Here is a 25,671-nt window from a genome sequence, read left to right on the forward strand (position 1 = left end):
ACAGAGTAAGATTACATTTCCGGTGCCCTTTCATGCAGGAAAGGGTGGGGTATATATAGGGCCCAAATTAGTTTGAATTTGGAGCTCAAAACTGTCATCTCCCGGAATTCCCGGGTCTGGCGGTTGCACTGCCTGACTAGGGCAATTGCACCGCCTGGCAGAGCTCGGAGACTGAGCCTCTGGGCGGTGCAACTGTAATATCCCATTAGTCCCACATCGGACATGGGGAATGTGTATGATTAGCTTATAAGGGCCTGATGAGTGTACTACGTTAACTCCCGCTTAAGTATTTTGGTCCGTCGTTGAGGACCAAAATGGAGTTATTGGCCAGTTAACTCATCAGACCCGGGTCGTGACATTTGGTATCAGAGCTGACCTAGCATTAGGGCAGGGTGAGAGGGCTCGAGTAGGAAAGGGCTACCCGTGGATGGAGTCAGAGAACTCATCACGACGTGGAGCCACCACTGAGTTAAACCTCACATGCACTATGCTAGGGTTCGATCTGGGATATGTTCGACCTTGACGAGGACGTCAAGCTAATTGAGTTGGGGATAATATAATATCCCATTAGTCCCACATCGGAAGTGGGGAATGTGTATGATTAGCTTATAAGGGCCTGATGAGTGTACTACGTTAACTCCCGCTTAAGCATTTTGGTCCGCCGTTGAGGAGTTATTGGCCAGTTAACTCATCAGACCTGGGTCGTGACACAGCAACCGCTTGACAGGGGCGGTTGTACCGCTTGGCAGAGCTCGGAGACTAAGCTCCTGGGCGATGCCACCACCTGATAGGGGCGGTTGCACCGCTTGGCAGAGCTCGGAGACTGAGCTCCTAGGCGGTGCCACCGCTTGACAGGGGCGATTGCACCGACTGGCAAAGCTCGGAGACCGAGCTCAAGCGGTTCCACCGACTGTCAAGGGCGGTTGCACCGCCCAGTCTCGCTCGGAGACTGAGCCCTGGTAGTGCCACCGCCTGCCTGGGGCAGTTGCACCGCCTAGCTTTCCTGGGAGACCCTCTCCTGGGCGGTGCCACCAATGACCCTAGCGGTGTCAAGGGCGGTTGCACCGCCCAGTCTCGCTCGGAGACTGAGCCCTGGTAGTGCCACCGCTTGCCTGGGGCAGTTGCACCGCCTAGCTTTCCTGGGAGACCCTCTCCTGGGCGGTGCCACCAATGACCCTAGCGGTGCCACCGCCTTGGCGAGTTCTAACGAGCTTCTTTTGGCAAGCTCCTAGACTTCTCGGATTTGTTCCTACAGAACCTCCGACGACCGTCCGGACTTCCGTCGAGCCTTCCGTCGAGCTCTCAAACTCCCAACGTGATCATAGTCTTGACTCCGGCTCAACTCCTACTGCATGTCTTAAGCAATTAACCAAGTTGTCCGGCATGTCATTGGTCCCTCGACGCTCGGTCCGATTCTTCGGCGCATCGTCCTCTCCTACGGCCTATTGCCCAGTCATCCAGTTGACTCCACAACTTCGATATCCTTAGCACAATACCTGCTCTTCTTGGCCCACTCCGGCTCAACTCCTACTGCATGTCTTAAGCAATTAACCAAGTTGTCCGGCATGTCATTGGTCCCTCGACGCTCGGTCCGATTCTTCGGCGCATCGTCAGCACAATACCTGCTCTTCTTGGCCCAATGGCCAAGTCCACGGCCCGAAGCCTTCTGCCAATACGTCGACTGATCCACCGGCCCGACGTCCAATCTTCTGACATGTTCCTCCGGCACAACATGATTTTTCCTGCTTTAATTGTCTTATCCTGATCGAAGCATCCTGCGTTACTCAAAACGTAGATTAAATCATAAATATATATCAAGTGGTTTCATCATCAAAATACGAGATTCAACAATCTCCCTCTTTTTGATGATGCCAATCACTTGATGACGGAGTTAACCTTAACTCCCATAGTTTAAACAAACTCCCCCTATCAATATGTCATATTGATAGATCCTTGAATTCAAACTGAATTCAAGTCATTGCAATATTCATCATGAATACTTACAACACATCATCATGAACTTATGCATAGCATCATACTTCTCCCCCTTTGTCATCAACAAAAAGGAGAAGTCCAACTATTCTTGTGTTTGGAATATAGGTTCAACTCATTGCATGAAAAACATAATATCAGATTTTATCATCATGCAATCTAGCAATTAAAGATGTGCAAGTTTAGCATGTTTGCTTTTCATGAGATAGCAACTGTTTGCTTCTCTTTAGACTATAAGCTAGTAATTTTTATGATATGCACGTTTTACTAAATACAAGTTAGCAAAGATTTCGAAAGCTAATGCAAGATAGCTTTCTTGTGTAAGCTCATGATTCTTGCTTCCTTTGCAATGTTTGAGCTCGCAATTTTGCTTTCGTTGCAAAGTGCAAGTTTAGCATGTTTAGCATCTTGAGATAGGCAAGATAGAACATTTTTGCATTTTCTTGAGATTTCAAGCTAGCAATTATCGGTGATGTTCAAGAGAGCAATTTCTTCTCTTTTGAGAAGTGAAATTTTTGCTTTCGTCTTGAATTGTGCAAGCTAGCTAGTTTGCCTCTTTTCATGATATCCATGCTAGAAATTCTTGCTCCACCTTTGTCATTGTCAAAAAGAAGGGAAGACCCTTATATCAATTTTCAGATTATAATAAAGGTGAATAATCATTCTTATTTCAAAATTTCATAATTGAGATAAACCTTGAATTCAAATTAAGACAATTTTAATCATGATTCACATCATATGCAATACATCACATACATCATAATAAAAGGCATAAGAATTGCATGCATCATTTTAGCAACAAATCATAGCATTTCATCACATGGCAAGATATCAGCAAATAAAATCACGATGCAAGTTCTTGATATCTTAACATAATTCAAATTCAAATATGGCACTAATAGTATCAATTCATATATTTCTCCCCCTTTGTTATCAACAAAAAGGAGAACGATATAAACAAATTTTAAACGTAAGTGCGGTAATGATTCATGCCATAACTAGGTTTATGTCATTTTTCAACAATGAGTGATAGGATATCAATTATACAAACATCTCATGAAAAATATGACATGGAGATAGCTTTCATTACTTCTTCCTCTTTATTTGTTATTATCTTTTTGCATGGAGGAAAATCACTTGTGAGCTTACTCGAATGAAGTTAAAATTGATAAGATATTAAAGCATACTTCATTTTTACAAGGATCAAGATATGTGTGTGAATCAAATCTTTTGACATGTTCCTCCGTCACAACATGATTTTTCCTGCTTTAATTGTCTCATCTTGATCGAAGCATCATGCGTCACTCAAAACGCAGATTAAATCTTAAACATATATCAAGTGGTTTCATCATTAAGATACGAGATTCAATAAGATCATTAATGTCGATAATGTATACATTATTTTATTTTAGAGCAATCATAGATGTGTTTTTGTATGATTTTTCAATAATACAAGCATTGGATTCAAATCTAATGATATATCCTTCATCACACAATTGACTAATGCTCAAAAGGTTATGCTTTAAGCCATCAACTAATACCACATCTTCAATAGAAAAGGTGGATTTGTTACCTATGATTCCTTTGCCAATGATTTTACCCTTGTTGTCTCCAAAGGTGACATATCCTTCATCTAGGCTAGTGAGCTTAGAGAATTGAGATGGATCTCCGATCATATGCCTTGAGCATCCATTATCAATGCACCATCTCTTGCTCCTAACTTGTGATGGTAAACGTTTCTAAAAAAAGGATGATTTTTAGGTACCCATTTGACCTTGGGTGCCTCAAAAATCGATCGGCTTAACTTGTCATTTTGCATGGAGTTCTTTACAGTTCTTTTAGAAACCTAAATCAATTTGTGTTGACTACATTTCTTAAATGGACAATGGTAAGCTACATACCCAAATTTACAACAAAAATTACATTTGTTTCAGGGTGAAACATGCAAAGTAGGGCATTTAACAAATTTGATTCGGCCTTTTCTATTGAAGATGGTTAGATTTTGGTGAGAGCTACTCACAAATTCGATTCCGCCTTTTCTATGAACATGACCCTTGTTGGCAAGGATCATGTTCAAGGACTTGCTACCAACCTCAAACTTGTTAAAGGTTTCTTTGAGTAGCAAGTTTTCCTTTCTAAGTGTTTCTGCTTTATGACATTTTGTGCAAGGAGTTAAACTATCATCATGCTCAATTTTTAGTCTATCAAAATCGCTAATAAGTGAAGCATGTTCCTTTTTTAAAGAGTTATACTTTTTACTCAAGGTTCTACATTCATCAAATAATTCATAAAATACACTTAAAAGCTCATCGAAAGATAAATTTATATCTAATGAACTTGTTACCTCATCTCCAATAGCCACTAGTGCATAATGAGCAACTTGCTCGATGTTGGTTGGCTCCTCTTCTTCGGATGAACTTGACTCATCCCATATTACTTTGAAAGCCTTCTTCTTCTTTGGTTGTCTCTTCTTTGCTTGGGGACATTCGCTCTTCTAGTGTCTCAGCTTCTTGCATTCGTAGCATATAACTTGATCTTTCTTAGGGTTCAAATTTATTTTTAGTATCATTTTTAAATTGATCTCTTTTTATGATTTTTTTAAACTTTCTTATTATGAGTGCCAAGTCATCATCAATGTCCTCATCACTTGAATTTTCTTTCAAGTGGTCTTCTTGAGTTCTTAGTGTCATATCCTTCCTGTCCTTTGGAAGGTTATTCTCAAGCTCTTCATGAGCATTACAAGTCATCTCATAGGTCATTAGTTACCCGATTAGTTCTTCAAGAGGAAAGTTATTTAAATCTTTGGCCTCTTGAATGACCGTTACTTTAGGATCCCAACTCTTTGGAAGGGATCTTAAGATTTTATTAACAAGTTCAAAATCCAAGAAACTTTTACCAAGTCCTTTTAGACCATTGACGATATCCATAAATCGGGTGTACATGTCTCCAATGGTCTCACTCGGTTTCATCCGAAACAACTCATAAGTATGCACTAAAAAATTAATTTTTGACTCATTCACTCTACTAGTGCCTTCATGAGTCATTTCGAGTGTGTGCCAAATATCAAAAGCTGTTTCACAAATAGACACACGATTGAACTCGTTCTTATCTAAAGCACAAAACAAGGCATTCATAGCCTTATCGTTTAAAGCGAAAGTCTTCTCCTCCAACTAATTCAAATCGTTCATTAGAAGAGAAGACTTTTGAAACTCATTTTCTATAATATTTCATAATTCAAAATCTTTTGAAATTAGGAAGATCCCCATTCTAGTCTTCCAATATGTGTAATCCATCCCATTAAACATGGGCGGATGTGTAATTGAATGACCCTCTAGATTGCCGATAAATGTCATCTCTCTTGGGTTTAAAACCAAATAAGAGTGAACCTTGCTCTGATACCAATTATTAGGATCAAGGGTGGTACTAGAAGGGGGGGGGGGTGAATTAGTACAGCGAAAAACTTTCCCTATTTCAAAAGTCTTTGTTTCGATTAAAACCGATTATAACGAAAATCATTTCGATTCAATCCATTTCGGAGAGAAATTAAATTTGAAAGCTTTTTTAAAAGAACAACGAGAAGATTAAGGAGGTTTGAAGTAATGTAAATTATACAAATGAAAAGTAAACTAGAATTTAGAATGGTTCAATCGATGTGACCTATATCCACTTTGGATTCCTACTCCGTCGAGATCACCGGTGTCCACTAAAGGCCTTCCTTCAATAGGTGAAGACCAAATACCTCTTTACAGTGCTTTCTCCTTTTCTCGAGTTTAGGAGATAACCCTTATAAGCCTCACTCTTCTTTCTTGGATGTTTACAAAGCTAAGAGAGGGAGGGGAGGACTCTTTCTAACTTTTACAACACTTAACACCCCAGAGATTCAAGAATATGTTAAAACTTTCGTGTCCGTTTATACAGAAAAGGGTGAGATTTTTATAGGCCCCAGTGGCTTCAAAATTGAAGCCAAAAAGTGTTACCATTGTTGGTCTTACACTAGGCGGCACCACCACTTGACAAGGGTGGTATCACCGTTGGCAGCATTCACTATCGGCGGTACCACCACCCAGACAACCTGGGACACTGTCTTCCAAGCGATGCCACCACCGGCCCTGGCGGTGCCACCGCTAGCTAAGATTTCAGGTGCTGAATGAGCTGCTCAATTCAATCCAATTCAGCCCTATTAAGGGCCCAATTGGCCCCTAATTATGTTAGTGAGATTACCTCCCAATCCTAACTTAATTTATGATCTAACTATGATAATTAAGATATAATTATAACACTTCTTATTCCGGCGCGTCAATTGCTCTTCTAGCGAGCTTCCGACGAACATCCAATGAACTCTTGGTAATGTTCCGGTGGACTCCCGGCAAGCTTCTGGACTTTACGACAATCTTCTTGGCGAGTTCCGATGAGCTTCTTTGGCAAGCTCTTGGACTTCTCGGTTGGTTTCGGCAGAACTTACGATGAACGTCCGGACTTCGGATGAACTCTTGAACTCCCAATGAGATCTCGATGGTGACTCCGACACAACACCTACTTTATGTCTTATTGCTATCGTAGTTAATTCTACACACTTTTCTCAACATATAGATTAGATCAAACAATTTACAATTGACTTCATTATCAAAATCCGAGATTCAATAGGAACTCTATTCAAGATGTACATAGCTGTCCTAAGAGCTTCACCCCACATCGACTTAAGTACAAAGGAGTAACTCATCATGCTCCTAACCATATCCATAAGAGTACGATTTCACCTTTCAGCAATATCGTTCTGTTGTGCACACCTGGTAATGCGTATTGAGTACCAATATCTTGTTGTTATAGGAATCTATCAAAAGGGTCAATATTTTGACCAGATCCATCATATCTGCCATAAAATTCACCACCCATGTCAGATTTAATAATTTTAACTTTTCTATCTAATTATCTCTCGAGCTCATTTATGTACACTTCAAGAATCTCAACGGCTTGAGACTTTTCATGTATTAGATAAACATAACCATATCTGGACATGTTATCTATAAATGTGATGAAATACCTTTCTCCATTAAAATAGGGAATATGGAGTGGTCCGTAGATATCAAAATGAATAATCTTAAGGAGTTCTTTACTTCTTGTGATATTTTTCTTTATATGTTTAGTTTGTTTTTCCTTAATGCAATCTATACAAACATCAAAATCAATGAAGTCTAAATGTTTTAAAATATTATCCTTCACTAATCTTTCAATTATTTCCTTCGAGATATGCCCCAATCGTCTATGCCACAATATAGAAGATCTTTTATTATTGAAATTATGTTTCAATCCAACACTTGATTGCAAAGTCAATAATGTCTTTGCAAATTCAAAATTCAATTTAATTATATACAAACCATCACATAGAATTTCAGAACCAACTTTTATCGAATCATAAAATATGCTGAATTTATCATTGTCAAAAGAAAGATAGTATCCTAACTCATCAATTCTAGATAAAAAACTAAATTTCTAAAAATAATAGGAACATAACATGTGTCAACAAGATCCATCAGATGACCCATCTCTAAGGGTAGACGATAAGTCCCCATTGATATGACTTTTGCTTTGAGATGATTTCCCATAATGATGAATCTTTAATATTCTTTTGGTTTCCAAATTGAAAGAAATCTCTATATATTATTGATAACATAAGTTGAAGCATCAGAATCAACCACCAAGTATTAGAAGGAACTTCTATAATATTTGATGCGAAGCATACAAAGGTGGAGTTAATACATTTCTTTTCGAACCAAGTCTTGCATTTAATGGAGTCCTTCTTCACATGTCCTTTCTTGCCATAAAAGAAACACTTTATTGTAAAAGCTTTCTTTTCATTAGTCTGTTTAATATTTCCAGACTCGATAAATTTTTTTGATGGATAATGCTTCAAATTTTTTTTTTATTACCAGCTTCTTGAGTAGTAGTCATGACATTATATGAACTTTCCTACTTTAATCTCAATTCTTCTTAAACACTTATGCTAGTTAACTCATTCAAGTTCCACTTATCCTAATTTGTATTATAGTGAATCTTGAATATGCCAAACTGAGAAGGAAGGGAATTGAGAATGAACTGCACAAGGAAAGATGCATCAACATTCATACCTAATGCTTTAAGTTTTATAACTTTATCAGCCATATTGAGGATGTGATCATGAATTCCTCGAGTGCCATCATACTGAGCTATAGTTAGTTCTTTCATTAATATGCCAGCCAATGTCTTATCAGCAGATTTAAATCTGTCTTCAAAAATTTTTAAATATTCCTATGCACTAGTTGCAATCGGTAATAAAGTGTTTATATTATTTGTAATCATTATTCTTATGAACATTAAACTAAGCCTATCAATTTGTTCCATAGTACTTTCATCAGTCAAGTTTGTAGGTTTTTCAACAAGCAATATTAAATCAAGATATAATACACCCAATGTAAATTGCACATACTCTAACCATTCTGAATAATTTGATCTAGATAGTACAAGAACACTAGAAGCATAAGAATGTGTGGACGAAAGTACCACTGAAAAATATAAAATAACATTAATACTTTGGATTTTTTTTTAAATTTGATGAACTATTGATATCATATATATTATACCTTTAAGTGAAATATTGACATATCTAGTATTCACTCAAGATCATCTATGGAGAACTAATACCATCCTTGTGGAATAATGTTATTACTTTTGGATATACAACCCTAAACTGTAAGGATATCTAAAATAGTATTATCCTACCCCATCACATAATTATTTTAAATAGATTCTCCTTTGAGATTATCTAAATTTTTTAATTATGTGTGTTATTGTGAATATTATTTCCTTGATGTCATTTATGACTGATTCTTTAATATTATTTTATAAATTATTGGTCTAGGTCACTTTGGTGGCTACAAGACCAATACAATAATATAAAATATAATTTAAAACATTATATAAATGATAAAACTTTTATTATAATTCACATCATAAAAGCTTATCATCTAAATAATATTCATAAAATTTATTCAATTTAATTTATGCTAAGCAGTTCAATAATATAATAATAACTATAATAATTATTGAACATTAATCGATAAAAGAAAAACTCATATTGATAAAAGATTAACATTATTTCATAATTTTAAATATATATAAATAAATAACTAAATGAATATTCAAGAACAATAATTGTATTTTATTTACCACATGTAAAAATATAATCAATACTTTATGAGAAAACTATAAAAGTAAACTGTAATTTATAGTTTTTTATTAAAATTAAATCTAATTAAATAATCAAAATATAATCATGATTAAATTCAATCATAATTATAATAAATAATATTTATTAATTTTATAATTGAGAATATAAATTAAAAAAAATTTAATTTTATAAGGGTAAAACTATAAATATTTGACATGATATAAACGAGAATTATGAGATTTGTAAAGGGCAAAACTATAATTTAGCAAAACCTAACCTCAAGGGCAAAATCATAAATATATCAAACAAACGTTATTGTTGCACCATCACAAGTGCAGTCGTTGTGCCTGCGTGTGTGGCGCTACCGTCGCGGGGCTACCTTTGCCCGTGCGTGGCCGCAACGGCGGTTCCTATTGTCATGTGGCCATCGCCTGGGCGCGGTTACCCGCACGTGTGGCTGTTGCTAGCACGGCTACCGTCGCCTACGCACGGTTGGTTGTGGTTGCTACTAGCGTGCGGTCGCCGCTTGGGTGCGACCTACTCGTGCACGATCGCCGCCGATGCTGTCTGCCTTCGTGCGGCCATCGTATGGACGTGGGTTTTGTTCGCGTGCAGCCACCACAAGCGTTGTTATGCCTGTTTACATATGCCGCCTGCTGTACTACGACGGCGCGCATACTGCCCAATGCAGCCTTTACCGCCAGTAGATTCATTGGTTGTACGCAGCACGGTCGACGATGACCATTACTGTTTCACGATCATTAGAGAATAGGGATCATTCATATATCGTAAATAAAAATAATATATCTAAAGTATTTGATCTCAAGAACCTAGGTTCTGATACTAATTGTTAGCATAAAATCTGTAATATGCTAGATTAAATACCAAAATAATCTTTTATACCGGAATTGAAATCAAATATAATTAGATCTGATTTTACGATGCATCTTTTGATGTCATCTAAAAAAGAGTTTTTTGTTTTGATCTGCAAGAGCACGATCCATGATCGCTATAAATCTGTAAAGAGGAACTAGATTCTTATCCTTTCACAGGACCACCTAGATTGATAGTTAGGGAGAAGAGTTGAGAAAGAGATTGTAATATCTCAATTGAATCCGATACATAACGTCTTTTTTTCTTTTCTTTTTTTTTAGTCCTTAGAGGTCCTATCTATTTATAGGCAAGGGTCTAGGATAAATAATTAGGACATTGAAATTTTACTTTAAATAATTTTTTTTTATATTAACTAATATATATTATCAGAATCTAATTAGTTATATTATATATATATATCGGGTGTTGCCATTCTAGTAAACTCTGTGTTGCTATTGTAGTGACAATTTATTTATTGGACTGGTGTGAGATGTGTCTTTCATAGAAAGAACACAAGGGAAGAGAATGCCGATGCCACTCTAATATATTGATTCTCCTCCTGTAACCAGTAATCTATGAATGTGTTCTACATAACCGGGTCTTAAAGAGAAGGTAAATAAGCTGATCATCTGATCTAATGGATATCATCATCTAAGAGAGTATAAATAAGGAGAAACTACTCATCACTTTTAAATAATTCACTAAAGAGATATAAGGTTGTATGAAAAATGATAAAGCATCTCAAAAATATTATACTCGTATTCAAATCACTCAATGCCTATAATACTAAAATTTTCATAAGAAAGAAAACCAAATAATCTTCAAATCGGACTCTCTAATATGCTGCCAATTCTTTACGCATTGGTTGCACATAGTATGTGTCATAAATCTCAACATTAATCTCAAAATTAATACAAAATTTGGTTGACTGGAAAACTAAGAGGTTAATGAGAATGCTTTAATTTGAATTCTGTTGTTTCAAGACATGCAACATTCTTGGGCTGCATATATATGCATATTATATATGAATTTTTTTTTGTAAATATAATAATATTAATGTAGTAGTATGTACTTGATTTGCATAAGTTAAAGAGTTTGAAACCTTATCTTATTAATTAGTATATAAAACATTAGCTGACCTGCTCGACTCATTTATCTAAGGTTTTGAGCATGAAATCTATCCTAAAATATCAAAGATTATAGATTAGTAGCAAATTCCCAAAATTAAATCTCAGACTAAGCGGCCTCGAATGTGTTATGGTATTAAGTGAAAACACTAAAATTGCCAAGTTAGATAGATGATTAATTTTAGCGTGATTCTGAGATTGCATGACGAAGTAAGTGAAGCATGTGTTTTGTGTGTGATTGATTGATTATGTCGTTTTTATTGGAATTTGAACGAAGAAATCAAGGGATAATAAAAAAGTGTGTAGGGTGTTACACGCAATACACTAACTGAGCCGCTGTGGTTCTTCTTTGATATGGAGCACGATGTTGACATCTTCTTTGATATGGAACATCATCGAGTCTTGAGATATCAACAACGAAAACAAGGAAGAGATGTCTGGTCCTCCTACTTACCTGAGATGTCTCATCTGAACAGTTGTCCTATTATCATAATTATATGAAGAGGACAACAGATATTATGTTAAAAGTATTAGTTATCTTAGTTGATAAAAAAATATTATTAATTTATTATAAGCTTTTTTAGTTGGAATTTCACTTTCATCATTTACTAAATGAATTCCACGTCACAGTAAAAAGAAGAAAAAAAAAAAGACAATGATAAACATGTGTTTGTCCTACCATAAAATGTCCAATCAGTGACAAGAAATATTTTTTGTTTTGGATGGAGGAGGCTAAGAGGCAACTGCTTGAGTTTGAGTTCCAGACTTGATATATTAATTGATTAATGATAATTTGATTATTCTATGTACTTTTAGATCTTAATGGAAGGATGAGACTAAGAAAATAATTAGACTGTTTGTGGGTTTCTCTACCATGGATAGAGAGAGAATGAAATTTTTTTTTATCTATATTTCAGTTATGATTAACTAAGTAACTTAAAAAGAATTATAGTTTATATATAATCAGATACTGAAAAAAATAATAAATTTTCTCCACGACCTCTCACTTAATAATAATATGTTAGGAGAAAATGCTAGTGACCAAACTGTTTGTTTTTTTATCGTCACACTCAAAAAGTAGACTTTGCAGAAAAGCTGGTAGGGAAAGTAGCAGATTCCGTCATTTAGAGCAGCCCCCATTACTATAGCTAGTTTTTGGATTTTATGTTTGCAAACATGAATCTTCGTACTGCCTCAATATCTAAAATACGAGTACGATTGCATCAAAGTCTAAGATAGAAGAAAGCGTAATATCCAATTTAGGTGCTTGTTGATCCATAAAGCAGAGGTGCAGGAAGAACGAAAAGAAACAAAAAGGTTTGAAAGAACGCGATGATCAATTTTCCAAGTGCATTGGGATCAGTCGAGTAACAGGAAGCGTGGCGCTCCTTCTCATCACATGGAAAAGCGCCTTGCGTGTGTCGATCCACAGTAACTCGTATGTTTTGCTAGAAACTCTTTATGTGGTACCTGAGTGAATGGATGGCCAACGAGATCCATGGATATAGTCGAATGTAACAACATTCGACAATATCCGATCTCGAGGAGGGCTGAAGGGAAAGAGAACTGAGAAGAACGTTCCATTGTGATCTTCTAGTCACGTCCTTCCTCGTCATCATTCTGTCGTGCAGACCAACCGTTTTTAAGAATGGTAGAGAAAGGAGAGTAGAGAAGGAGAATATCCTCAATCACAGGTCAGCAGTGCAAATAAACCCAGCCACCATTCTCCTTCCGCACGATCTAACAGTTTTTATGAATGGTAGATATTTTTTATTTTTTTATTTTTTGAAAAATAACGAAAAATGAGATTATTTGCGCTGACTTGTGAGTGAGGGATCTTCTTCCTCTTCTCCTTCCGCAATGCAAAAAATATCTACCAATCACAGGTCAGCAGTGCAAATAAACCCAGCCACCATTCTCCTTCCGCACGATCTAACAGTTTTTATGAATGGTAGGTATGTCGTAGGTAGATAGGGAAGAAGAGGAAGAAGATCCCTCACTCACAAGTCAGCGCAAATAATCTCATTTTTCGTTATTTTTCAAAAAATAAAAAATAAAAAATAAAAAACCTTTATGGAGGTGCAGGGAATCGAACCCCGTGCCTCTCGCATGCGAAGCGAGCGCTCTACCATATGAGCTACACCCCCAATTTTATAAATAAATTACACTGTCATCATTATATGCATAAAGAACATATAGTCCTTACAAATTAGCGTGAAACTGCAACAACTTTGTCAATATTGTTTTTCTCTATCTTTTTTCTTTTTTTTTTTAATTTTGAGTTTAAAATCAAATATGGTATGAGTGCTTGTCGATTTATAATGGATTGAAATCGAACCACATTGATTCATGAGGAACCGCACTGATATCATTTTTGGACGATATTATATTATTTTTATTTTATTAATTAAAATAATATAATCTCATCGAAAAATAATGTTGACCTGGTATGAGTCTAAAATTTCATATCAAGTACAAGATGCTAATAATAAGTAAACAATAAATCATAAACAAAAAAGTCCAGCTTTTTGGTTAATTTTTAGCTGAAATATTCCATCAAAAATAGCTAAAATAACATAAAAATATCAAATTAAATCACTTACGCTACCTATAAAATAACTAAAAATGACATTATATATATATATATATATATATATACCAATCCAGCTAGTTTTTACAAGTATTTTTGATTTTCTTGTGAAATTAGAGCAGCTTTGCTGAAAATATGAAAACGGATATATTTTAGAGTGTTGAAACATGAACGTGAAGTAAATTTCCTAACTAACTTTTCGTGGCCGTTTATTGGTACGACGAAAGACGAGGAGAGAAGCCTTCTTCCACTGTCACCGGGATGGCTTTCTTCTTCCCTGTTCATCGTCGAAGGTAAAAAGGGCCCCGTAACTAGAAGGTTTGTTGATTCACGCGCGGCGACCTTGATAAGGACGCTAACAGCGCGAACCCGTCTCCCCCCCCGTTTCAGACTATTCCGCCGACCGGCAACGTGGAAAGGAGCGTTCAAACACGTTTAGGGTCCTTCTTCCCTTCTTTTGTATTTTCGTGTTTGGCACCGCATCAGTCCTCTTCGATCTCACTCCATCAATACTTCTCCGCCATCGGCATCCGCTCGAGCCGACGTTCGAATCAATAGTTCTCCTCGGTCGATCGATACTTTCTTCTGTTTGGAGTTGGGTAAAAGTATTCCGGGAGCCATTCCTCTCTCTCCTCTTATCGGGCTGAGTCGTGTCGCATCCTCAATGGCGGACCCGACCACGCCGTTGTTGGAACCGAGCAAGGAGGCGTTCTTCCACGAGAACTGCCCCGGATGCAAGCAGGACCGGCGGAACCAACTCCATCTCGGGATTCCCTTCCGTGAGTTCTTCTTCATATGGATCGTCGCCCTCTGCTCCGGTACGACTCAACCGCACCTCGGAACCCACTTCCTTTCATTTTTCTGTTTTTGAATTTAGAAAATTCATGTAGCGATTGTCGCTTAATAGTTATTTCTAAATGGTAGGGCATACATTCTCTCGATTGACTCATTAGGCATGTTTGTCGACGGCATTAGATGCAATCATTTTATAACAATTTCAGAAGTGGAACGTGAAATCGCACTAGATTAGTCGAGTACTTCTGAGAGACAACAACTACTAGTATTTGCATTTCGTTGTGTTAGTTGCATTCCGAAACAAATGTTTGATGGACATGAACTTCTGACGGTCCCTGCTATAGAAAGCATCACTCAAGAATGATTCGACTTTTGCAATATCTTCTGATTATTTTTTTTTCTCTCATCCACTTTTATCCTACAATGATGAATAAGTTTAAAACAGTAATATCCTGTGGAAATTCTTTGTTGCTAATAGTTCATTGCCTTATCTTCTGCATGTTCTCTAATTTTTTCTTTTTTTGTCTTTGTTGAACTTTCAGCATTACCGATATCGTCATTGTATCCGTTCTTGTACTTCATGGTACCATTCAGCGTGATCTGGAATCTTAAGTTTGTGGATCTTAATGCATCTCTCAGCTGTCTTAGATTACTTTCTGCAATCCCAATGGCTTTCTGCTGTTGGCCGTTTACTGTGATTCTTGCAGATACGTGACTTGAATATAGCCAAACGAGCACAAGATATTGGTTTTTTTGCAGGTTTCGTTGGTGAGTACCTTTTGCCACATTATTTGACTAAAATTGACATGATAGCACTACATGATGATGAAAAAAATCAGCACAACTGTCACTGGGACTGCGCACTGATAACTTGTTTTATTATATATTTCTTTGAAGGATCGGCATTTATGTTGGGAAGATCTTTGACTTCAATATTCTGGGGAATGGTGGCTGATCGTTATGGAAGGAAACCAGTTATAATGATCAGTCTGTTTGCAATGTAATATATGATTTTTTGATAGTATGTTTACCATTTATTGTCAGAACAAAATCCACATGGAATGAGATCACCCTCGATCTTTGCTCGGTGTTGCTTTTTTGGTGTCCTGATCTGGTCTTGTCTCCTGATCTATTGCAGAATTGTATTTAACACGTTATTTGGGCTCAGCAAAAGTTACTGGATGGCAATCACGACGAGATTACTTCTTGGACTCTTAAGTGGATTACTTGGTCCAATACAGGTAATTAATTTTCTAATATCGATAGTCAAGTAAATCTTCAAGTTTTGTCCTGATATTTGTTCTGGCTTCATTACGAGCTTGTGCTTTGAATGAAATCTAGGCTTATGCTTCGGAAGTCTGCCGAAAAGAGTATCAAACTCTAGGATTATCAATTGTAAGATGCTCCATATATGTCTGTTCCCTCGTTCCCTTCTTTTCTGTTGACCAGGCTTGCTTTCTCGAATTTGTAACAGCAATTTTAATTTCAAATGCATTCTAGGTTGATACATCATGGGCCATGGGTTTGATCTTTGGTCCAGCTATTGGTGGTTTTCTTGCACAGGTAATCTTCTTCTATGAAATACTGAATATAAATAAGAATTGTCCAAGATGGCCATATTGCCCTCTGTTATAGGCACAAACCATCCAGGCCAGGTATCACATTGAGCATGCACCTGTCTAGGTACCTTGTCCGTATACAGTAATTGGGTGCATGTTCATGCACATCACTTGCACTGATTGAGAAGATTAGCACATGACATTGCACATACCATGCGAGGACTAGATCTGTGTCCTTTAAGTTGATAAGCATATAAGAGAGACCTACAGGATCTATCGACTCCACTAGAGATCAATAGCAATTTTTTTTAAAAAAAATCTAAAATTTATATATATATCTAATCAAGGTATGCAATATCGTACCATACTGGTGTTTTGAGGTTGACTTGGTACGATACGGTATGGTACTGATGTACCGAGAGATATACCAGGGCGTATCGAACGGTACACCAGGGCGTACCGAATAATTTTATATATTTTCTTTATTACTGTAATACTATAACACTGCTACAACATAGTACTGTAGCACTGTAACACTGCTACAGTGTAATACTATAGAATTGTAACGGTACCGGGCGGTCCGCATACCGGTATATCGTCGGATCGGTACGTACCGCCCGTACCGGACGGTACCATTCGGTACTGCATACCATGCGTCTAATAGTCACCTACTGCATGATGTTAACATCCTATTATATTGAAAATTGATGCTTCTGTTATCAGCCTGCAGAGAAATATCCAAGCATATTTGCTAGGGAGTGGTTATTTGGGAGGTAAACTCGTGAGTATATGTATCTTGGTTCACATACTATAACTTGTGCTAAGATACATTTCTATTCACAACTGTAGGTTTCCTTACTTCTTACCCTGCCTCTGCATATCACTGTTTTCAGTTGCTGCATTTATAGTCTGCTTATGGCTTCCGGTACGTGCTTTTATTCCAGCAGTAATCAAAAGAGGTTTTTGATTTGCATTTTTCGTCATGAACAGTCTTATTGTTGTATCATTCTTCTTTTTGCTTCTTCTTTATCATTCAACTTGAAAAGTATGTTGCCACTAGCTACTCCTTGCCAAATCATGCCCTTTCCAAGTGCTTCCAGGTAATGTGCAGGACCAATGGCAAAGGAGAATTCTACTTCAGAGTGTCATTCTTTCAGCTATGATCAGCAAAAAGATAGCAATTTTATTTGCCTTGATTTGACTAGTAGGCTACATTAGATGAAAATTGATATGAAACTTTTTGGTTGGTTCCTAAACTTACTCTATGATGGTTTAGAATCACTTGTATTAGGAAGTACAATAGTAGTTAATCTTTATCTTCCATCTTTTATTTTAAATATGAACAGTATATATCTTAGGACTTCAAAAATTTTAGCTAAACCTTGTCGCAACGGTTAGGAGAAACAAATCTCCTGATATCATATTCAAGGAAGCAAAAGAAATAACACTCAAACGAAGACAGAGATTGCGTGGTTTACCCAATCTAGGCTATGTCCATGGAGCCACTATAGATATTCACCGTAGGAAAAGAATTATAAGTGCTTACAATTAGTCCTCACCAGCTTCACAAACTCTAGCCACTATTATTTTAGAGTCTCAGCAACTTCTACCGCTACTCCCATCACACACACATCCTTCTCAAGAGAGCTCCTCTCTATTTATAGTGTGCACACCAAGGAGAGATATCAAATGTAACCAACTAATCTAAATAGCCCCTAATTTATAGCCACAAATCAGAGAAGTGATTACAATCGTTTTTACCAAGTCAAGCGAGGACTTTTAACAATACTTTTGCCAAGTCAAAGATGACTTCTAATAATCTCCCACTTGAAGACTAATTTCAATCATGTCTTTATACTTGATTAATGCAGTAGCTCAGCATGCCCCTTACACGTGCAGGCCAACCGAAGCTGAATACAACTTTAGTTTATCAATGGTCATTGTCTTGGTCAGCATATCAGTAGGGTTCTGATTTCCTTGAATCTTCTCAAGCTTAAGAGCTTTGTCTTCTAGGAGTGACCGAGTGAAGCGATGCTTCATTGAGATATGCTATGTTCTAGTTTGAAAAGATAATTTTTTTTGCTAATTGAATGACACTCCAACTGTCTGAATACAGGATAATTTCCTTCTATTTCTTATCAAGTTCTTCCAATAATTATTGAAGCCAAATCATCTCCTTCATGGGTTTCAGATATCACGACATATTTAGTGGAGAAAGCAACAATTTTTTATGGTTGAGAAACTTATCTCATTGTCACGGACTTAGCTGGTTTTACCTAAGTCGTGCGGCACCCTTGCGTGTCTGTCCGTAAAGGACAGCCTCCCCAAAACTTCCCATGGTCCCTTAGGACCTACACAAGAGAAAACGGGTTAGAGAAAGCACCTCACTCGGGATTCACAAGCAAATATTCCAGGAAACACTTCATAGACAATGCAAATTACAAACAGACTTTACAAGCTCTGAACAGTTGCACAACAAAGGGTCAAAATGGTCCACTACAGACCAAATATCTCTCACAAGTGTCCACATGACACAACCTTTATTTACAAGCCTAAAGCGGCCACCAAACCCAACTAAAATAGGATTATTAAGCATTCGACTATTCCTTTATATGCTGTGCAAAGCATGAACATACCAAAAGACACTGACATATATAAGATTAAACATAATGTTTAGAAGTTTGTCCATGACATCTCGCTTGTACCTCCAAGAGTATATGTAATGCTCTTTCGGTTGTCATTGTTTCCAATTAAGTCTATATCAATATTGTTAGGATTGAGTCGGCACTAAGAGGGAGTGAATTAGTGCAGCAAAAAAATTACGTCGGTTCAAAAAATCTTTTCATACGATTAAAACCGATCTTGGAAAATGTTAACTTAAAAGCGTATGAGAGCGTAGTGAGAGTAAGAAATCAGTTTGTAATGTAAAGTAGATTGCAATAAAGGTAAATAATAAAACAGAAATACAAACCGATTTATAGTGGTTCGGTCATCATGACCTATATCTACTCTATCGATTCCTATTCCGTTGAGGCCATCGGCATCCACTAACGATCTTTCTTCAATATGTGAAGATCAACCTCTTTCTTACAACTCTATTATCCTTACTCAGGAGGGAACCTTTACACCCCCACTTATTCCTCTCTTAAACTACAATACACTAAGAGCTTTTAGAAGAGTTCTTATAAGATTACAATAGAGTTTTTCTTCTTTTTTGCTCTTAATTCTTGTGTGTCTTAATCAGGGATGAGAGGGGTATTTATAGGCCTCAAGTGGATTCAAACTTGGAGCCTAAAAATGTCTCATCCCCGGTTTTTGGGTACTGACGGTACCACCGCCTGTAGCACTAACACTAGGCAGTACCACTGCCCAGTCTGGCAGTGCCACAACCTAGAAGATTGTGTCTGGGCGGTACCACCGCCCAGACTGGTAGTACCACCGCCTGACAGTGGGTGATACCACCGCCCCGTCTGGCGGTACCATCGCCTGATACAGTCTCGGATACTGTACCTCATAGACTGAGCTACCGATGGTACCACATGTTGGGTCACTGTTTGGGCCTTTCACTTGACCCAACATAGCCCAAAATTGGGCCTAATTGGCCCCTAATTGAGTTGGCCCAATTCTAACCCAATTATGTGCTAACTATGAATTTTAAGGCATACACTAAGCTAAATAAGTCCGGTACATCTAGGTTTCTTCCGGCGATCTTCCGGCGAACTTCCAACGATCTCTCGATAATGTTCCAATGGACTCCCGACAAGCTCCTGGACTTTACGACGATCTTCTTGGCGAGTTCCGACAAGCTTCTTTGGCAAACTCCTAGACTTCTTGGTCAATTCCGGTAGAACTTCTGATGAACTCTCGAACTCCCAACGAAATCTCGTTCTTGACTCCAAGACTTCATTTTGCTTTATGCTTTGATCGCTATCGTAGTTAATTCTACACACTTAAAACCTTCTTTGATCTAGATAATTATTACTAAGCTAATCAAATGTTGTTCGGCATGTCATTGGTTCATCGACGCCTCATTCGATTCTTCGATGCATCGTCCTCTCTTGTGGCCTATTGCCCAATCGGTCAGTTAACCTCCCCAAATCCGATTTCCTTAGCGTAATTTTTGCTCTTCTTGGCCCGATACTTTATCCCATGGCCCGAGGCCTTCTGTCGATACGTCGACCAATCCTCTGGCTCAACGTCCAATCTTTTGACATGTTTTACTCCGGCCCAACATGATTCTTCCTGCTTTAATTATCTCTTTCTGCTTTAATTGTCTCTCCCTGATCGAAGTTTCTTGTGCCACTCAAAATGCAGATTAGATAAACACTATCAATTGGTTTTATTATCAAAATCCGAGATTCACCAATCTCCCATTTTTTGATGATGACAACCGATTGATGATGGAGTTAACCTTAACTCCATATATCAATATGTCATATTAATGGAACTCTTGAATTCAAAAATCCAAGCAACATATCATCATAAAATTATACATAATTAAAATATTCAAGTACATGATTATCATTATACCTTCTCCCCTTTCGTTATCAACAAAAAGGAGAAATGCAACTTTCAAGATTTAGAGATATAAGCTTGGAATTTAGCAAATTTCCTATCACTTTAGAATATGCAAGCTAGTGAGTTCTTTCTACTCTTTTGAGAAGTGCAATTTTTACTTCCTTTGCAATGTTCAAGTTAGCAATTCTAGCAAGTTTTACATTATGCAAGCTAGCAAATTTTTACATAATTTTAGAAAATATAAGCTAGTAATATTTGAGATGTCTAAGAAAGCAACTTTTCTTTCTTGAAATATGCAAGTTAGCAATATTTGTGTCTCTTTTGAGATGAGCAACCTAGCATGTTTTTACATCTTCTTCAATTGTACAAGCTAGCAAATCTTTCTCTTTTGAGATATGCACACTAGTAATTCTTTCTCCTCCTTTGTCATTGGCAAAATGAGGGGAATAATAAAACAATGGTGTAATTTATTTTCCTTTATATCAATTTTCAAATTATGACAAAGTTAAAGTGTTATTCTTATTGCAATATGCTATAATTGAGATAAACCTTGAATTTAAATTGAATTCAAGTCAAAGCAATCTTAATCATGATTCACATCATATGCAATACATCATGATAATAAAGTCATAAGTATTGCATGCATCATTCCAAATCATAGATATTTCACATCATGATGATATCAATTTATCAAATTATATTACATCCTACCATGCATGATCGTAACTTCTCATTTGTATGTATCAACATAATATCATGAGTATTGCATAATTTCATATCATCATATGAAGGATAACAAGAAAAATTTGGTGATGAGATATACTTCATGAATATAAAGGAATATCATCGTTTAAACCAGAAAAATAAATTTCATCATCAAAATCATCATAACAAAAAATATAACTCATTAAACATTGGGCTTCTTTAAATAAGAGATTTGATTTATCATTTTAATTTCAACGATAATACATTTTTCTTTTTATATGTTTCATTTTATGTACTTGATTTCATATAAGTATGCTCAAGTTTTTCATATGAAAACCATCTATCTTATTTAAAACTGAAAAAGCAACTTTCATTACGACAAAGATCAGTAATCCATAAATCACAAGAATCATTATGTATAATTTTAAAATATAAATTCATTAAGCATGTTCATTATGCATTATTAGATCATCAAGCATGGTTTTATTGAATATAAGGCATCTTTAATCAAAATAAAAAAGCTATATGAAAATCATCAAAATACACATTATTGCTTCTTAAGAACATACATAAGATTAATCTTATTTGGTATACAAGCATTATATTTATATCTAATATTTTATTATATTTTCATAAAACATACAATTGTCATTATCATTTTGAAAATAACTAGCATGATCCCAATAATTTTTTTTTTATTTATTTTTAAATTTAAAAATAACTCATAAAAAGCATTATGTATTTTTGAAATAAAGTAAAGGGGTTTCGTTTGAGTTGTTTACCTCGTTGACGAAAGCTGTCAAAGCGCAGTTCGCCACATTGCCCTTGTTGGTATGCTCCTCGTCTTCGGATGTGCTCGATTTTTTCTTTGGCAACTTCTTATTCAGTTTAATATACTCATCTTTGGAGTGACTCGGTTTTTTGCATTCATAGTAAGTAGATGTGTTCCTTTTAAGTTTGTTTTTATTCTTTGATTCTTGATTCATGAACTTTTTAAGCTTTGTTATGAGATGTTCAAGTTCATCATCACTTGAACTTTCGCTCGAGTGATCTTCTTTTATTCTAAGTGCAAAATCCTTCATATTCTTTGGAAGGTTGTTCTCAAGTTCGTCATGTGCCATATAAGTCATTTCGTAGGTCATCAAAGACCTAATAAGTTCTTTGAGAGGAAAATTATTCAAATCCTTGGTCTCTTGAATAGCCGTTACTTTAGGATCCCAATTTTTAGAAAATGATCGTAAAACTTTATTAACAAGTTCAAGATTCGAAAAACATTTGCCAAGAGCTTTTAAGTCATTGACGACATCCGTAAAATGAGTGTACATGTCAACAATGGTTTCACTTGGCTTCATTCGAAATAGTTCAAAATCATGCATTAAAAGATTGACTTTAGACTCTTTAACTCTTTTTGTGCCTTCATGAGTGATTTCGAGTATGTGTCAAATATCAAAAGTCGTTTCATAAATAGAAACACGATTAAATTCATTTTTATCTAAGGCACAAAATAAGACATTCATAGCCTTAGCATTTAAAGAGAAAGTCTTCTTTTCCAAATTATTCCATTCGTTTATTGGTTTGGAAGACTTCTCAAAATCAAATTCAACTATATTTCATAAATCGAGATTCAACAAAAACAAGAAAATTCTCATTCGAGTTTTCCAATATGTGTAGTTCATCCCATTGAACATGGGAGGACAAATGATAGAAAAGCCCTCTTGAAAGTCGAAAATAGTCATTTCTCTTTGGTGTTAAACCAAATATAAAATAACATGGCTCTGATACCAACTATTAGGATTGAGTTGGCACTAAGAAGGGGGAGTGAATTAGTGCTGCGGAAAAATTACGTCGGTTTAAAAAATCTTTTTATACGATTAAAATCGATCTCGAAAGATGTTAACTTGAAAGCGTATGAGAGCGTAGTGAGAGTAAGAAATCAGTTTGCAATGTAAAATAGATTGCAATAAAGATAAATAACAAAACAGAAATGCAAATCGATTTATAGTGGTTCGGTCATCGTGACCTACATCCACTCCATCGATTCCTCTTCCATCGAGGCCACCAGCATCCACCAACGATTTTCTTCAACAGGCGAAGATCAACCTCCTTACAACTCTATTATCCTTTTGTAGGCTTGGGAGAGAACCTTTACACCCCAACTTACTACTCTCTTAAACTACACTAACACTTAGAGCTTTTAGAAGAGTTCTCACAAGAGTACAGCAGAGTTTTTCTTCTTTTTTACTCTTAATTATTGTGTGTGTTAACCAAGGATGAGAGGGGTAATTATAGGCCTCAAGTGGATTCAAACTTGGAGCCTAAAAATGTCTCATCCCCGGTTTTCAGGGTACTGGCGATGCCACTGCCTGTGCTGGGCGGTACCACCACTTGCAGCACCAACACTGGGCGGTATCACCGCCCAATCTAGCGATACTATAACCTAACATAGTCTCGGAGACTATGTCTCGTAGACTAAGCCACTGACGGTACCACTTGTTGGGTCACTGTTTGGGCCTTTCACTTGGACCAACACAGCCCAAACTTGGGCCCAATTGGCCCCTAATTGAGTTAGCCTAATTTCAACCCAATTATGTGCTAACTACGAATTATAAGGCATACACTAAGCTAAGTAAGTCTGGTAAGTCTAGGTTTCTTCTGGCGATCTTCCGACGATCTCTTGACAATGTTCCAATGGACTCTCAGCAAGCTCCTAGACTTCACGACGATCTTCTTGGCGAGTTTCGACGAGCTTCTTTGGCAAGCTCATAGACTTCTCGGTCAATTCCGGTAGAACTTCCGACGAACTCTCGAACTCCCAAAGAAATCTCGTTCTTGACTCCGGGACTTCATTTTGCTTTATGCCTTGATCGCTATCGTAGTTAATCCTACACACTTAAAACCTACTTCGATCTAGAAAATTATTAATAAGCTAATCAAATGTTGTCCGGCATATCATTGGTTCATCGACGCCTCGTTCGATTCTTCGGTGCATCGTCCTCTCTTGTAGCCTATTGCCCAATCGGCCAGTTGACCTCCGCAATTTCTTGGCATAAATTTCGCTCTTCTTGGCTCGATGCTCGATCCCATGGCCCGAGGCCTTCTGTCGATACGTCGACCGATCCTCCGGCTCGACTTCCAATCTTCTGACATGTTCCACTCCGGCCTAACATGATTCTTCCTTGCTTTAATTGTCTCTCCCTGATCGAAGCTTCCTGTGTCACTTATAACACAGATCAGATAAACACTATCAATTGGTTTCATCATCAAAATCCGAGATTCAACAAATATAACCTTCTAATGTCAGTTCACCTTTAAAATAGAGTATCATCTGTGTGGTACCTTGTAGATATTTAAGGATCCATTTAATTGCTTTCCTAATGCATCTTGTCAAGGTTATTCATGTATCTACTCACCACTCCCACTAGTTATGCGATGTCTAACCTAGTACAAACCATAGTAAATATCAAACTTCCAATAGTCGAGGCATAAGGAACTTTCTGCATATGTCCATGTTCTTCCTCAGTCTTCAGTGACTGTTCTTTTGAAAGTTTGAAATGGTCAACTAAAGGGCTGCTCATTGGCATTTTTCATGTTGAATCAAGATAATACTTTATTAATCTAGTATGCTTATGATAGTCTATGTCGTAGCACTCAAATCTTTCATTGCAATTTTTTTTTTTGACAATTCTCACTTTAAATTTTTTATCTCTTGCATGTTTGAACTTGCAAACTTTTTTTTGACGGTTCTCACTTTACATTTTGTAAAACCATTGCTACTCGTGTAATCAAGGTCCGTCATACCGAAGCGTACCGCCCGTATCGAGCGGTACGTACCGGTCCAACAGGTTACCGGTACGCGAACCACCCGGTACTGTTACAGTGCTACATTACTATACTGTAGCACTGCTACAGTATGAAAAAAAAATAAAAAATTGTTCGGTACACCAGGGTGTACCGCTCGGAATGCCCTGATGTATCGCCCGGTACACCGGTACCATACCGTACCGAGCCCGAGTCGAAATGCCGGTATGATACAGTATAGCGAACGTTGCGTGTAATCATCCAACTTCTTGTATCACTACGTTGGAGTCCATTTCAGCTCGTACAAACTCTTCCTTAGCTTACACGCCATGCTTTCTTTGTCTACTATCATGAAGCCCTACGATTGTCTCATATAAATTTTTTCCTCCAAATCACCATAATGAAAACTTGTCTTTACATCTAACTATTCAACATGTAAATTCTCTACGACTATAATTTTCAATATTAATTAAATAGTTGTTAACTTCATTACTGGAAAGAAAATCTCAA

At 36.8% G+C, this 25,671-nt stretch overlaps 1 protein-coding gene and 1 non-coding gene across 5 annotated transcripts in view; one reads left to right on the top strand and one right to left on the bottom strand.

The window, feature by feature from the left end:
* Window positions 1-13,270: 13,270 nt before the first annotated feature.
* On the bottom strand, window positions 13,271-13,343 carry TRNAA-CGC (transfer RNA alanine (anticodon CGC)). The gene has a single exon. It is a non-coding gene; the product is annotated as a tRNA-Ala (tRNA).
* A 730-nt stretch (window positions 13,344-14,073) lies between these two features.
* Window positions 14,074-25,671, top strand: part of LOC135627468 (probable peptide/nitrate transporter At3g43790) — a 58,254-nt gene continuing 46,656 nt past the window's right edge. Inside the window, exons 1-9 of one of the 4 annotated variants that reach the window (XM_065133578.1) lie at window positions 14,074-14,604; window positions 15,124-15,164; window positions 15,289-15,349; window positions 15,479-15,581; window positions 15,720-15,822; window positions 15,923-15,976; window positions 16,082-16,144; window positions 16,864-16,913; window positions 16,990-17,065. In XM_065133578.1, coding sequence (XP_064989650.1) covers window positions 14,451-14,604; window positions 15,124-15,164; window positions 15,289-15,349; window positions 15,479-15,581; window positions 15,720-15,822; window positions 15,923-15,976; window positions 16,082-16,144; window positions 16,864-16,913; window positions 16,990-17,065 — 705 coding nt within the window. In that variant the 5' untranslated portion in view covers window positions 14,074-14,450. The remainder of the gene's footprint in view (window positions 14,605-15,123; window positions 15,165-15,288; window positions 15,350-15,478; window positions 15,582-15,719; window positions 15,823-15,922; window positions 15,977-16,081; window positions 16,145-16,863; window positions 16,914-16,989; window positions 17,066-25,671) is intronic. The other 3 variants (XM_065133576.1, XM_065133577.1, XM_065133579.1) reach the window with 3 other exon arrangements.

The sequence above is a fragment of the Musa acuminata genome, chromosome BXJ2-11, assembly GCF_036884655.1.
Source record: "Musa acuminata AAA Group cultivar baxijiao chromosome BXJ2-11, Cavendish_Baxijiao_AAA, whole genome shotgun sequence".
Taxonomy (NCBI): domain Eukaryota; kingdom Viridiplantae; phylum Streptophyta; class Magnoliopsida; order Zingiberales; family Musaceae; genus Musa; species Musa acuminata.